Source organism: Castor canadensis, chromosome 4, assembly GCF_047511655.1.
Source record: "Castor canadensis chromosome 4, mCasCan1.hap1v2, whole genome shotgun sequence".
Classification (NCBI taxonomy): domain Eukaryota; kingdom Metazoa; phylum Chordata; class Mammalia; order Rodentia; family Castoridae; genus Castor; species Castor canadensis.
This window is the reverse complement of record NC_133389.1, coordinates 73,173,152-73,187,372: the sequence shown is the minus strand read 5'-3', so window position 1 is coordinate 73,187,372 and position 14,221 is coordinate 73,173,152. Positions and strand designations below refer to the sequence as shown.

The following is a 14,221-nucleotide window of genomic DNA, read 5'->3' as shown; positions in this document are numbered from 1 at the left end:
TATGTCTATACAGTGGGGATCTGTTTGTCTGAAATTCTGCCCATCTAGAAGTCCATCTGGCTTTATTTGGTGGTCTCTATGGCTGGGAATGATCTGTCAGGCTGTTGGCTGGTCTGTTAAGCTGTTGAGGTCCTCCTATTTAGAAGGTGGAGTCAATGCCCACTCCTGATATTCTTTCTTGAATCTGCTCAGGATCTGGCCTCATCAGCTATTATCTCCCATTTACTTCCTCCAGCCTTGACTGCTACAATCACTGGAGGTCCCCACTTTTTCCAGCCTGAGAAACTTTTATTTTGATCCAGATCCAGCGTTTCCATTCCCAACACATCACACCCGCAGAGTGGTGGTAGCAGCAGTCCAAACACCCATGTGCGACGACCGGGAGGCACAACTGTAGTAATCACACTCGGGTCCACTCAGCAGGGGGATCCCGCGGCCCCTTCGGCCTTCCAATGCGCAAGTTGAAGCCTAGGAGAGGAAGGGTGCTATGGGGTCATATGGAGAAGCTGAGGCATGAAGAGGTAGGCAACTTGCAAAGGCCATTCCCACGCCTCAAGGTCCTCTTGGTTTTCCACAGCCATACTCACTGAACTCCCAGAACCTGAACCTCAAGCCCCAGCCCTAAATACCAGGTTCCTGGGGTTCACCCAAAGCTGTAGTCCCAGCGATCCTGCTCTGACTTACCTAGCCCACCAGTCTGAGCTCCATCTGTCACTTCCTCATAGGCGTCAGATCCAGGAGGGCTTTGGTTAACAGGAACTGTGGGCAAGAGACCCCCCCACCCACACCACGGATCAGCTCAGGGAGTTCCACACAGCACCCCCCGCCCCAACTCCACCTCTCCTGGCTTCCAGGGACCCTAGTAGGTGAAAGGTGGAGGAGGAGGCGTGCGCCATAGGCGTGGCCAAGTCGGGGACATCCGCCTTCAGGTCAAGCCCTAGATAAAAAAGGTGGCACTGCCAGGGATTGAACTGGGACTCAGTTTCCTGACTGCTCTCTGGCCTGGTGGGCACTTCCACGACTTAAGGCCAGGCAGGAGTCCCCAGGAGGCGTGGCCAAGGAAGCTGGACGCCAGCCTCAGAGGCGTGGTCAGGCCCGGCTACTGGGCGGATGTCCTCCTGGCTGCCAGCTCTCCTCCCAAGGGCCCAGCAGGATGGGGTCCCTAGAAGGAGCAGGTGAGTGCCAGCCCTCCCTGCCTTCTGCCCTGGAGTAGCCTCCACTCACCACGGCCAGGTAGCGCCCCTCGCGCATCCTCCGCATGCGCCACAGGTCGCAGAGCGCGTGGTGTCACCTGGCTGTACAGTGGTGTTTCCAAGGTGCTATGAGCCTGTGCACTGGGTGCGGGGCCTGCTGGAGCCCCACGCTTCTGCACCACCGCATATGTGTCGGCCATGGGGAAGGTTGGGGCCCCAGGTACTGAGATGCTCCTGCCGGCAGGGAGCGCGCAGAGGAAGTGAAAGGGCAGCTCCCCGTAGGGTGGGGGTGGGGGCTAGCTCAGCTCAAACCACAGGCTTCCTTTCCGCCCCAGGGGGTGAGCAGGAAAGGAGGGAAGGGGCGGGGTCTCTGGGTAATGGAGGAGGTGGGGGTGGCTCGTTTCTGTATGTGTTAAGTGTTCCGCAGTTAGATGAATATAACTGAGACAGGCCAGCCTGGCAGGTTATTGGGTCAGGGTATTGGTATCGATGAGTGGTCATTTCTGTGTAAATGTTTTTGAGTAAAAGAATAAGGAAGTGGCATGCAAGGAGGGGAAAGACAGCCTCAAAGTAGAGAGCTGGCTTAAGGATGAGGAGAATCAACTGTGGCAGCATTACCTGGCAAGAGAACCACGTTAAGAAATACTTGCCGAATTAATTACTGATTGGAGGAGCAAGGAAAAAGCGAACAGCTGACTGTAGGGCGAGATTTTGAGGCAGAGGCAGGGACCAGTTCAAAGGAAGGGCCAGAGAATCGATGGTGAACTAAACAGCAAGGAAGAGGGTGGTGTTTCAAGGGTGAGGCAGGAAAGGCTAGCCTGAGAAACTGAAAGGTAAGGGGATGGAGTCAGTACCTGAGAACCCCACCTGGTGGGCGGGGTATGGCAAGAAGGGTTGGGGAAGTCGGGAGGGAGCTGGTATCATCGTAGAGTGGGGCACAATTCTGGGGGAAAACAGGAGAGAGGGTAATGAAGCTTTGGAGGAAACTGGCCAGGCCACTGATGCAGGTCACCAAGATTTAAAGGTAAGCCCTAGAAGGGACAGCATGATAAGGGAGGTCAAGATGGCCATCACAATGAGTCAGAGCCTGTTCTAAGGATTTTGGGGGCTTGAGGATGTTCATGATGTCAGGAAGACTGAGCAGGGGGTCTCTGTACCTCCTTGAGGTTCTGGTAGTGGGAGCTGGTGTTCTGGAGGGCTGAGTAGAATAGCTGAGCCACCGTATGGTACAGGAACTTGTACTGCTCCTGTTGAGGAGAGCAGTCATTGAGAAATAAAGACAAGGGAAGGAGGGATGGAAGCCCTACCTGTGTAGTTGGGAATGATGAGACCCAGGCAGGTGCACACCTCTGTCTGCACTACTGCAGGCCGCTGCTTCCGCATCTCAAGCACCACGTCAAAGAGGCTGAAGTTAGTCGGGATGGTCTGGGGCAAAGAGGTGGGGCATGAGCAGGATCCCATGGACACGGAACACAGTGCACACACAGATGCCTCATCATACCTGGGTTAGGAGCAACTGCCTCACGTAATCAATAGTACACAGGACTCCTGTTCGCCCGCAGCCAGCACTGACAAGTGAGAATCAGAGCAGGCTTGGTCAGGACATACCCAGAACCCTCATTTTTTCTTTTCCTTTTCTTTCCCTTTTAACAGGGTCTGCCTGTAGCCCAGACTGGCCTTGAACTGAGATATTTCTGCCTCTGCTTCCTAAGGACTGGGATTGCAGGCCTGTACCACCACACACAGTGCCACATCCCTTTTAAATGAGGCATTTGTGATGGGTGGGGGTGGGGGTTCCCTGCAGGACCTCCTGATTTGCAGAATTCCCAGATTATAATTTCAAAGGAAAACCTTTTTGGTTTTGTTGAAAACCAGCTATGTGGTTGCTCCTCAGTAGGCTCAACAAATGCTGAAAATTTCTGTCCATGAAGCATGAGCATGTATGACCTCAGGTTTCTCAAAACAGGCACTCAGAAGGTAAGACTGGTTCCAAACCCTGCTCTCCCCTCCCTGTCTCCCTCACCCAATCTTCATAAAGCCTGTTCTCTAAACCTGCAGTGGACACATAGGGGTCCAGGGCCAGATCCTTGGAGGCGGCGGGCTTCTTCCACCATGGTGAGCATGTGGTCAGGATTGCTGGGAACACCACGGTCTGGCCAGGACATATACTGCAACTGGTGCACAGAACGGGACTCCTTGATACAGAGGAGAAAAGAATAGAAAAGAAATGCATTTACTGAGCTCCTGCTATATAACATACCCAGTTCTAAGCATCCTCCATTTAAATCCACCAGATAGGGCTGGGGGGTAGCTCAGTGGTACAGCAAGCACTTGCCAGCATGTACAGGTCCTGGGTTTGATCTCCAGCACCAGAAAGGAAAAAAAAATCTACTAGATAGTAACTACAGAGGTGACTATTATTGTGAATGACCACTTTACAGAGGCAGAAACAGAGGAAGAACTAGCTTTCTCATGCAAGAGCCCTTTCAGTACCTTCTTGAATGTGACATGGAGGGTCCTGAGAATGATGTCTGCATTCAGCCGGGTCTCCTTTGTCTGAATACACGGGGCAAGTAAGAAGAGGAAAAACAAGGGAAAGGGGGAAAAACACATGCCCAAAGACACATTTATAGAAAGCAAAACATTTTTTTTTTTTTAAGGCAGGATCTCTCTATATAGCTCAGGCTGGCCTTGAATAGAATTCTCCTGTCTCAGTCTCCTCAGAAGAAAATACCAAAAACATATTAAAAAAATTCATTTGACCCAAGCAGCTCCCAGACTTTCATGAAGGAAACATGGGAGCAAGAGGAACTGCTATACAAACCCAAACAAGTCCATTGACAATGAAAATAAGAAAGTCCTTTTGTTTTAAAAACAGTTTCATTGAGTATTAACTACATATATGAGGAGAGAGTTCCTCAATTTCCTTGAAAATGGTTTTTCAGAAACCTAAACAAGCACATTTACATTACGAAGATAAATGATAAAAATGCTAGGGATTGGGAGTACAGTTCAGTGGTAGAGCACTTGACTAGAGGCCTGGGTTCTATCCCCAGCACAAAACAACAACAACAAACTAAGGTAATACTTATATTGCATTCTGACTATTTGCACGCTAACATCAGGGCATTCTCTGAGTTTCCCACAGTGTGAGGGGACTGTGGGAAAGTGGTTCATCTTTCCAGGCCAGCTCAAAGTCTTTCCACCTTGGGCATCTTCCTTGAAATCTTCTAAAGTACCCACAACCTCCAGAACCATGTTCCCATCTCACCAGGGTGATGCAGAAAAACCCAGTCTGCAGTGGCTCCTGCTTCTGGGCCCAGTAACGCTCACACTTCTTCTGCAGAGACAGAAAAAATAAAGGGAGTGAAGACTCACTTTCAGAGTTGTGATCCCACAATATACTCCAGGTACTGCTGGTGGAAGTAGCAACAGCTGTGGCTGTAATGGAGGCCAGCTGCAAAGCAACTCCATGAAGGTGAGCTGTTGACCATGCAGGAGGAAGACAGTCCAGGATATCCTCCTACCGCAAGCAGCTAAAAAGCTGGACAAAGTGCATGAGCCACTACTTTCCATCACTGACTCATGCAGCAAAGGACTATGGTCACTAAACAGACCACCTGGTTTACTGCCTGGAGGTATCTAGGTACCCAAGCTGGGCACATGAGGAGCCCAGTGATCCCACTGAGATGAAGAGGCAGAGATCAGGGCTTAAAGAAGACAATGCAGCAAGAATTTGCAGAGCAGAGGGCAGAGTCCTAGAAAGGAAGAGCTATGCAAACAAAAGCTCTTTCTTCCTCCAAAAGGCAACAACTCCAGAAATACGCATAGAGGTCTTTTCCATAAACCCCAAGTCTCTGACAGAATAATAATCTGAGTGCACACAGCATGAAACTCTATGAGACCAGGCAAAAATAACTCCTATGAAAGAATAATTAAGTAAGCCAGGCACCGGTGGCTCATGCCTGTAATCCTAGCTAAGCTACTCAGGAGGCAGAGGTCAGGAGGACTGTGGTTCAAAGCCAGCCCAGGCATATAGTTCACATGACCCTATCTCAGAAAAAACCCATCACAGAAAAGGGATGGTGGAGTGGCTCTGAGTTCAAACCCCGGTACTGCAAAAAAAAAAAAAAAAAACTAAACAAATAAGAGTTAATACCAACCTTGCAAACACACTCTTGCCCCCTCAAAATAAAACTGAAGAAAAGAGAACATTACCCAGCTTATTGTATGAGACCAAGTATCAACCTGATAACAAAACCAGACTAAGATATTAACAAGAAAAGAAAAAAACTACTGTGTAGTCTCATGAAATAGACACACACATTTTCAATGAAACGCTAGCAACATAATTCCAGGAATGCAATATTAGTTCAACACATGAAAATCCATCAAATCCATATTAATAGATTAGAAATCAAAACATGATCATTTGAATAGGGGCAGAAAAAAAATCTTGATAAAACTAATCACTATTTCATGATAAGACATGAGAGGCATCAGGAATAAAAAGGAAATACCTCAACATGATAAATATAAAACTCCCACAGATAACATCATAGTTAATGGCAAAAGTCTAAAACATAAGAACAAGACAGGTAGCACTTGCTGCTTTAATTCCAAATTTGTACTGAATACTGGAGCCAGCACAATTAGGAAAAATTGAGGGTAAAGGGAAAGAAACAAAAGGAGGTGGGAGTGGAGAAGAAGAGATGAAGGAAGGGCAGACACTCAGATTGAAAAGGAAGAAACAAAACTATTTGACTTGTAGATTGCTTTTGTAGAGAGAACATATTAAAGAATACACTTACCATACACACGCAAAGCTAGTAAACAAATTCGGGAGGATTGCAGGATACAAGATTGAAGGAGGAAAATGAATTCTGTATCTCTATGTCATGTAAAGTATTCCATTTGTAATATACAAACATATTTACCATAATATCAAAAAGTATAAGAAACATAGAAATAAATTTAACAAAAGTGCAAATTTTTAAAAACTAATCACTACCAAGCATTGCTGAAGGAAATTAAGGAGGATTCAGGTAAATGAATTTGAAGATAATTATCTTCCAATTTGATCCAGAAGTTTTCTTGAAGACATTGAGAAGCTGATCTTAAAAATGAATATGGAAAAGAAACTATCATGATTCACCTGCAGGACATTAATGGCTCAACATATAGTCATACTCATAGATATGATTTGTTTTAGTGAGAAGATTCAGAATAAAATCAGCAAAAGGGGAGGCGTGCAGAGGTATGCAGGAAATGGGGCTTGAGCTTCCAAAGGTACTCTCCCAGTAGAATCACACAGGAAGTGCTTGATTTTTCCAGTAATGACTTGTGGCAAAATGTGTGAAATGTGATGGGATTCAGTGCCTATGGTTTTTATTGGGCACTTTCTGCATAGCATGTAAGGATTCGCTGCCTAGCATGTTCTAAAATGTCAGACTCCCAGAAGGATAGCAGGTGTTGAGCACACACCATATTGTTTGTGTCCACACACACACACACACACACACACACACACACACACACACTGCATAGTGAGCCACTCTTCTAAGAAATCCAAGTTCCTAGAGTTCACTCAAGAGCCAGCCTTACAGGAAAGACTTTTCACACATGAGCAGTTTGCCTGCCTTGTGAACTCTTCTCTGCATTACAAGGGATCTAGCCAAAACAATCTTTCACACATACTGATTTCAAAACTTATTATAAAAGAACAATAATCAAAACTGTCATATTAGCACAATATGAATAAAGTTGAGAGTTCAGAAATAAATCCTTATATTTATGGTCAATCAGTTTTCAGCAAGAATGCCAAGAGCTTGAAATAAGCAGTTTTCAACAGATAGTACTGGAACAACTGGACATCGATGTACAAGAGAGTGGATTTGGACCCGTCTCACACCAAATAAAAAAAAAGTAAAAATCAGAGAACTAAATGTAGGAGATAAAAGCACAAAACACAGAAGAGAATGTAGCAGTAAATCTTTATGCTTTGGTTAGACAATGATTTCTTAGATGTAAAACCAAAAGCCCAAGAAAAAGGATAGATTGGAATTCATCAAAATTTACAGCTTCAAAGGTCACTATTAAGTGGGTGCTGGTGGCTCACGCCTATAATCTTAGCTTCTCAGGAAGCAGAGATCAGGAGGAACTCGTTCAAAGCCAGTCCAGGCAAATAGTTCACAAGACCCTATCTCGTAAAGCCCATCACAAAAAAAAGGGCTTGAGTGGCTCAAGGTGTAGGGCTTGAGTTCAAGTCTCAGTACTGCAAAAAAAAAAAAAAGACACTAACAAGATATCAAAAAAGTGAAATGACAACCCATAGAGTGGGAAAGATATTTGTAAATCATTTGTGCTGGTGAGGCACTTGTATACAGAACACTTGCAACTCAGTAATAAAGACAGCCCCAAATAACCCAATTTAAAAATGGCCAAATGCTCTGAATAGATATTTACATAGAGAAGATACACAAATGAACAAAGAAGAACTTGAAAACCAAAATGATAATGAATGGTTTTCCTAATGACTGGGAAGTGTAAAATAGCAAGAGTAGGTGAGCATGTGGGGTATTTGCAACCTCTTGTGAATTGCTAATGGGAATGTAAAATGGCACAGCCACTGTGGAAAACAAACAAAACAATGAAACATAGAATTGTTATATATTGGGCTGGTGGAGTGGTTCAAGTGGTATAGTGCCAGCCTAGCAAGCACGAGGCCCTCCTGTTACAAAAAAAAAAAAATTGTCATATATCCAGCAATTCTAGTCTAGGTGTATACTCAAAGAATTGTAAATAGAAACTCATATGGATACCTGTTTACCAATGTGAATAAGCAGCAATATTCACAGTAGTGAAAAGGTAGAAACAAATATCCATCAATTGATCAATTGGTAAACAAAATGCTACATACATACAACAAAATATTATTCAGTCTTAGAAAGAGTGGAATTCTGATAGATGCTACAACATGGATGAACCTTGAAAAACATTACACTAAGTGAAAGAAACCAGAGACAAAAGCGTAAGTATTGTATGATTACCTAGCTGAGCAAATTAATAGAGGCAGAAGAATAGGTGGGACCAAGATCTGCGGGGAGGGATGAGAAGGAATTGTTTAATAGGTACAGAGTTTATTTTGGGGTGATGAACACATTCTGGAAATGGATAGTGTGATGGTTGCACAACAACATGAATGTGCTTACTGCCACTATGTTGTACACTTAAAATGGTTAAAAGACAACTTTCATGTTACTTGTGTTTTACCATGATTTTTACAAAGACCCAGTGGATATCACTCCCATTCCCAAGGATGGCTATAATAAAAAATATAGAGTTACAAATGTTGGTGAGCATGTGAAGAGACTGGAGCTGTCACATATTGTTGGTGGGAATGTAACATGATGTAGCTACTATGGGAAACAGTTTATCATTTCCTCAAAATGTTAAAAGTAGAGTTCTATGACCCAGCAGTTCTACTGCTTGATACATACTCAAGAGAAATGAAAGTATATGTCTACGGAAGACTTGTACACAAATGTTCACAGGAGCATTTTTTCATAATAGCTAAAAAAAAAAAGAGGAAATACCCCTAAGTTCTATAAACTGCTTAATGGAAAAGACATGGTAGATACATTCAATGGGATTTTATTCAGCGATAAAAAGGAGGGAAGTATTGACAATATGCACAGACCTTCAAAACACTAAGTGAATGAAACTAGTCACAAAAACCTACATATTATTACTTTACTTAAATGAAACATTCAGAGAAGGCAAATCTATACATATCAAAAGTAGATTAGGAGCTACCTAGGACTTAGATGTTGCTGGGAAATAGGAAGAGATTCCTAACGGGGTGATGAAAATGTTCTAAAATTGCTGGTGGGAATGGTTGTATAACTCAAGGATATACTAAAAACAATCAAATTGGATACTGTAAGTAGGTGAATTGTTTGTTATTGTTTTAGAGATAGGGTCTCACCGAGTTGCCTACACTGGCCTCGAACTCATGACCCACAAACCTCAGCCTCTACAGTACCTGGGATTACAGTTGCATACCACCACACCTGGCTAAACAAGTGAGATGTATCTCAATAAAGCTGTTTTAAAAAGATAACTGAAAGCAATAATAGCATCATGGACTATAGTTTATGTTTAAAATTAGCTAGTGTGGTAGAAGTCAGTAAGAAGTGTGAAGCAAAATGGAAAAGTAGGACAAGGGAATGAGAGTGGGATGCTTGGAGTGTGAAATTATATGAAAGTTCAGAAGGCATCAAGGCATAAAGAAGGTACTAGAGAGAGTGATGGGAAAATGTCCTCCGCGAGAGGAAGCAGTCAGGGCATAGAACCTGTGGCAGAACCCTCCTGGTGCATCTGAGGAATAGCGGAGGCCAGCACAGGTCAGGGGAGTGAGAATAATGGGGAGAGAGACTGAAAGAGAGATAAGAGCTGTGTAGGGAACTGGTCAGAATAGGGTCTTAGCTCTATGATGCTGCATAAGGGGGAAGCCCAACACGGTGGGAATGGGCTTCATGAACAAAAGAAAAAAGATCAAGGTAAAATTAGAGAGGAATAGTGGCTTCTTGCAGAACCACAGAGGGGTCAGTCAGGAACTGGGCCCCCAAGATCTAGGATCAGGAAGGAGTTAGCAAGTTTCCTTCTCCCTCCTCCCCGCATAGGTCTTGCATTCTGGAGGGTTGAGGACACATACCCGCCCATTCTCTATCTCGCGACAGGCCATCAGTATCACCTAGACAGAGGGGCAAAGGAAGAGGGAGGTGATATGCATTGGGGAAAAACAGGGAGGAGGGACTCAAAACCTTACCTCCCTCCGGGTCCCTCAAAGCTGACCTTGACCCCAAACTCCCAGACCAGGCGCCAGAAATCTAGTAGGGTGTGAGGCAGGGGTCCTTGCGTGGCAATGTAGGCCTGACGTCCATCTGCACCCTGGGAAAGGTCCATTCACTAATTAGATCCCACTTCCTACCCTTGCCAACTCCAGCCTTCCCCTTCTCCCGACCATCAGCCTGACCCGGATGAAGCTGGCATTGATGTAGTCGCTGAGTCCCTCCTCTTGAAGCAGGGAGAGAATCACTCGCGTTTGATCATCTGCCAGTGGATGAGAGGCATGGAATTTAGGGGTGACAGGCGCATGAAGGGTTTGACAGTCCCTTGGGTGAAAGCTAGCAGGGAGACAGCACATCCCAGACAACTGCTTTGTGGGTGGGGCTGTGGGGAATAAGGAGGCGCAGACCCTCAGGGAATAGAGTGGCTCCGCAGGGTGCACAGTGAAACCTGCACTGTCTCCTGAGAGTGTGTGCAGAGCAACACTAGCTCCGTGAGGAAGCCCCCTGACTTACATGGTACCACGTCTTTGTAGCGGTTCTTCCTTATATTTCCAGGCTGGCTGCCGGCCTCGGTGGAGCACACACTGTCAGTCTTCCAGGAAGCCGAGCAGGCCCGGATGTCCTAGCGGGAGTACCGTGAGCCAACCAAGAAGGCAGAAGAGAGGAGGAAAGGAGCCAGGTCAGAAGTCCTGGGACACGGAGGCATTCATCGAATATAAGGCAAATAATCTCAGGGGAGATGAGTGCAGATCTCCAGTGACACAGGTCCTGTGTAACAGTGATACAGTAACAGCAGCCAAGGGCGCCTTCTCTATACCAGGTACTGTGCTAAGGGCATTTAGTCATTATGAGGTCCCTATGAAGTGGGTACTGCTATTGCCGTCCTCATTGCGCAGGTGAGAAAGCTGATACACCACGTGGGTGAGCGATCTGCAAAGGTCTCACCAGAAGGCACAATGAAGGTTGAACACAGACCTGCACACTCAATCCATGCTATACAATATTGTAAGCATTAACTGCAATAAAACCTATTTTGTATTATTTAATACAATGAAACATATATTACAATACACAATGTACATGAATTACAATGTGTTAACATATTACTTATGTTAGAAGATACTATAGCTTTTTTATTACAGGTAATTATAATTAGTGAATAGTGTATTACCTTCATCATCAGGTATTCATAATCACAATGATAATAAGTAACACCCGCTAAACCAGCATTCTATGGGACCACCATTCCAAGTGCTTTACTTATGACCATCGGGTCATTTAAACTCCCATGACAACCTTCTGTAGTAGGCACCGCTATTGGTATTTATATTGCAGAGATGAAAAACCTAGTCCGGGGAATGCAGGAGACAGGCTTGGCAGCAGGGGGCGCCCTCATCACCCAGCCTTCCCTCTTTCGCGTCCTCAGTACTCACTTCACTCACTCGCCATATACCATATGGATATCTTCTTACGTTTATGTACATGTTCATACTTACAAATTGTATAGTTCATACTTACTATGCATTTCTCAGTTTCTTATGTATCACAAGATTTTATATGTGCAAATTATTTAGATTTAGACTTATGCTGACGTATGATACATATTTTACGTTTACTTTCAAACTTATTATATAACTTCAGTCTTTGTTTATTCTATTTATATCAATTGTACCGTTGTTTTATGAGGTTATGTGCTGGTGTCAATTGTGATTTAAAACCATTTATTTTTATATGTGCATAATATATATAGCACATTTCTAAATTTGATATGTCACCGTACACCCTGCTTACATATTTAGAACGTAAGTTACACTTTAAACATTTTATTACTGTAGCATGCCATGCCTAGACGGCCACTACATTAGCATTCCTTAAGCTTGGGTTACACTACTCCTGTTGTAATGTTTAGAATCTTTTTAAGTAGTGACAAAGGCACTCAAGAAGTAAGCACCCAAGATATGCAAACTACTTTTAAGCACATCATTAAACTGTCAGGAAGTTTGGTCACTCTGGTTCCCATTTCAACAGAGGAGAAATTGAGGCCAGAGGGACCACGTACAACGCTCAGGGTCACAACCCAGAAAGGTACGGACACGGGTTCCCAAACTGCTGCTCCCCGCCCCCTTCTTCCTTGGGTTCACAGGGTGACCCAGGTCGCCAGAAGCGGCCTGGGCGGGGGGACGCACAGCGCAGGTGTGCTGCGGTCCTCCCCAGGGCACCTGTCCTGTTTCGCCCTGGAGAGCGCGACGAAGACGCCGGGACCCGAGCGTACCGTCCCTCCCAGCCGGCCTTGGACTTCGCCCTCAGAACCTGCAGGCAGTGGTGCAGCCCGAGACAGCGCGAGTGAGCGACAGAGGTTCTGGGAGAGGAAAACAAGAGCCCTCGCGGAGGGAAGATTCGCCAAGACACCGAGAGAAAGAGGCAGAGCCTGCAAGTTACACAGGAGGACAGGTGTCCAGATTGTTCGGGCGGAGGAGCCGAAGCGCGCCGCCAAACTGTCCACATTCGCCCACTCACGCTGAACTCGCGGGCGAGGACCGCTTCTTCTCGGCCGCGCTGCGCCTCCAGCTGCTCCAGGAAGCCGCGCGCGGCGTCCAAGCTGCGGCTCATGGCGCCGCCAGGCTTCGAGGCTCCGTCCTGTCGCGGCTCTCCGCGTTTTTAGCTAGTGTGGACACTGCGGGAGGAGGAGGCAGGCGTAGAGGCTCCGCCTTTATCCCGACCAGCCAATGGAAGCGGGTTGGGGCTGGCAGGGCGCACTCCTTGTCCAATGGCATCCAGACCTTGGCCTGCCCCGCCCACAGGCGCTCGAGCCGCAGCAGGAGCGGTGGGTGCTCGCGCGCTGGACTAGGGAAGTTTTTCTTTTGGCTGCTACGCCCACTGGCTGAGTACTCAGTCGTACAGATACTACTTCCCACTGACCCTAATCAGTGATCTTTATCCCGGGCTGACCTCCAGGCTACCACTGTGGGTAGATGGCCGTACGCCCTCACTGGAACCTACCAGGCCAGGTGTCTCCTGGGAGCCAGGCTGCATTGGTGTCAGACCAGGGTGGTGCAGCAGTCCTCAGTAGAGGCGGCTCCTGCCCGGGGTCCCCTCATGGGGTCAACCTCGTTGAGGGTGTCTGGGGCTGTGTGTTGCAGCTGGGTTTGGAAGAAGTTGGAGTCCGGGTGGTCGGGAGAAAAAATGATACCCGGCCACTCGTGCTTCAGAAAAGACCGAGTGGAAGTGGAAGCTTCTCTGCGGCTTTCCTGAGGTTCCTTCTTTTGCTGGGACCCTCTGGGAGGAGCCGGGGACTCCAGGATCCAGTCCTAACTTGAGGCTCAGAACCCACATACACGTGCTGGGAAACTTGAAAACTGAGGAACTAAAAATGTGTTCAAGGGGAAGAGGTGTCTCACCGCTTTTAAAGAACTTTTTTTTGTTGTTTTCCTTTCCTCACATCGAAAACATGCCTGTGGCTGGAGGACAGCTGGTGTTCCAGTTCCTGGGGTCCTGCAGGGGAGGATAGAGAGAGTGGACAGGTCCGGGCAGATGGGTTAACTATTTTTACCCGGGTCATGGAGGGTGTTATTGGAGGAGGCTCAGTGGAGATCAGTTTGAGGTTATTGAGTGTGGAAAGGGGAAGTTGGGGACTACAGGTGTCACTGAAAGATCAACAGGGTCACTGGTAACAGGTTGTCAGTTTAACTCATTATGGGTCATCAGCGTGTTTAAGTCAGGGATGAGAAAACTCTTACAAGCCAGACAGCAAGAGGTTTTGGCATGACCCTCTTTGACCTCTGTCCCACCTATTTTTTGGCAGCACAAAATAGACAATATATAAACAAAGGAATGTGGCTATATTCCAATAAAACTTTGTGGACACTGAACCTTGAATTTCATATAAATTTTTGTTTGTGGTCTGCATACACTAGAGTTTGCTGACCTTGGCTTAAATGATCAAAATCAGTATGAATCAAACAGTTGGGAGGTGTTTCACATATTGTGGGTCAAGAGGGACTTAATGTTTATCAGTTTCACCTTTTGAGTGTTCTAAAGGAATCCAGTAGTGATCTCTGACAATAGACAGTAATAGTGAATTCACTGGGGATTAGTGGTTTATTTGGGACAAGGTGTCAGTCAAAGATGGTGAAAGTACTCAAAGGACCACTGGAATTTGTAGTATTAGTTACTAAG

The 14,221-nt window shown here is 46.0% G+C and overlaps 1 protein-coding gene across 2 annotated transcripts; it reads right to left on the bottom strand.

Moving 5' to 3' along the window:
• Positions 1-267: 267 nt before the first annotated feature.
• Ptpn18 (protein tyrosine phosphatase non-receptor type 18) lies at positions 268-12,696 on the bottom strand. Of its 2 annotated transcripts, XM_074070436.1 has the most exons (16): positions 12,563-12,692; positions 12,318-12,473; positions 10,559-10,667; positions 10,231-10,307; positions 10,050-10,145; positions 9,910-9,948; positions 4,465-4,533; positions 3,687-3,749; positions 3,246-3,388; positions 2,695-2,761; positions 2,541-2,618; positions 2,351-2,440; positions 2,048-2,136; positions 1,225-1,427; positions 685-759; positions 268-468 (listed from the first exon to the last, which is right to left on the bottom strand). In XM_074070436.1, the coding sequence occupies exons 1-16, from the start codon at positions 12,653-12,655 to the stop codon at positions 401-403; spliced, it is 1,515 nt and encodes a 504-aa protein (XP_073926537.1). In that variant the 5' UTR covers positions 12,656-12,692; the 3' UTR covers positions 268-400. The 2 variants fall into 2 exon arrangements, with proteins under 2 accessions (XP_073926537.1, XP_073926539.1); XM_074070438.1 differs by lacking the exon at positions 12,318-12,473 and having other exon boundaries at positions 12,563-12,696.
• Between the last annotated feature and the right edge of the window lie 1,525 nt (positions 12,697-14,221).

Bases quoted from the DNA above. Each gene is read 5' to 3' on its own strand.
- Ptpn18 (XM_074070436.1), bottom strand. From the start codon at position 12,655: ATGAGCCGCAGCTTGGACGCCGCGCGCGGCTTCCTGGAGCAGCTGGAG. The intron at 10,308-10,558 runs GTAAGTCAGGGG...ATCCACTGGCAG, and splicing joins CTACAAAGACGTGGTACCAT to ATGATCAAACGCGAGTGATT. The intron at 9,949-10,049 runs GTCAGCTTTGAG...CCCTCTGTCTAG, and splicing joins TCTGGGAGTTTGGGGTCAAG to GTGATACTGATGGCCTGTCG.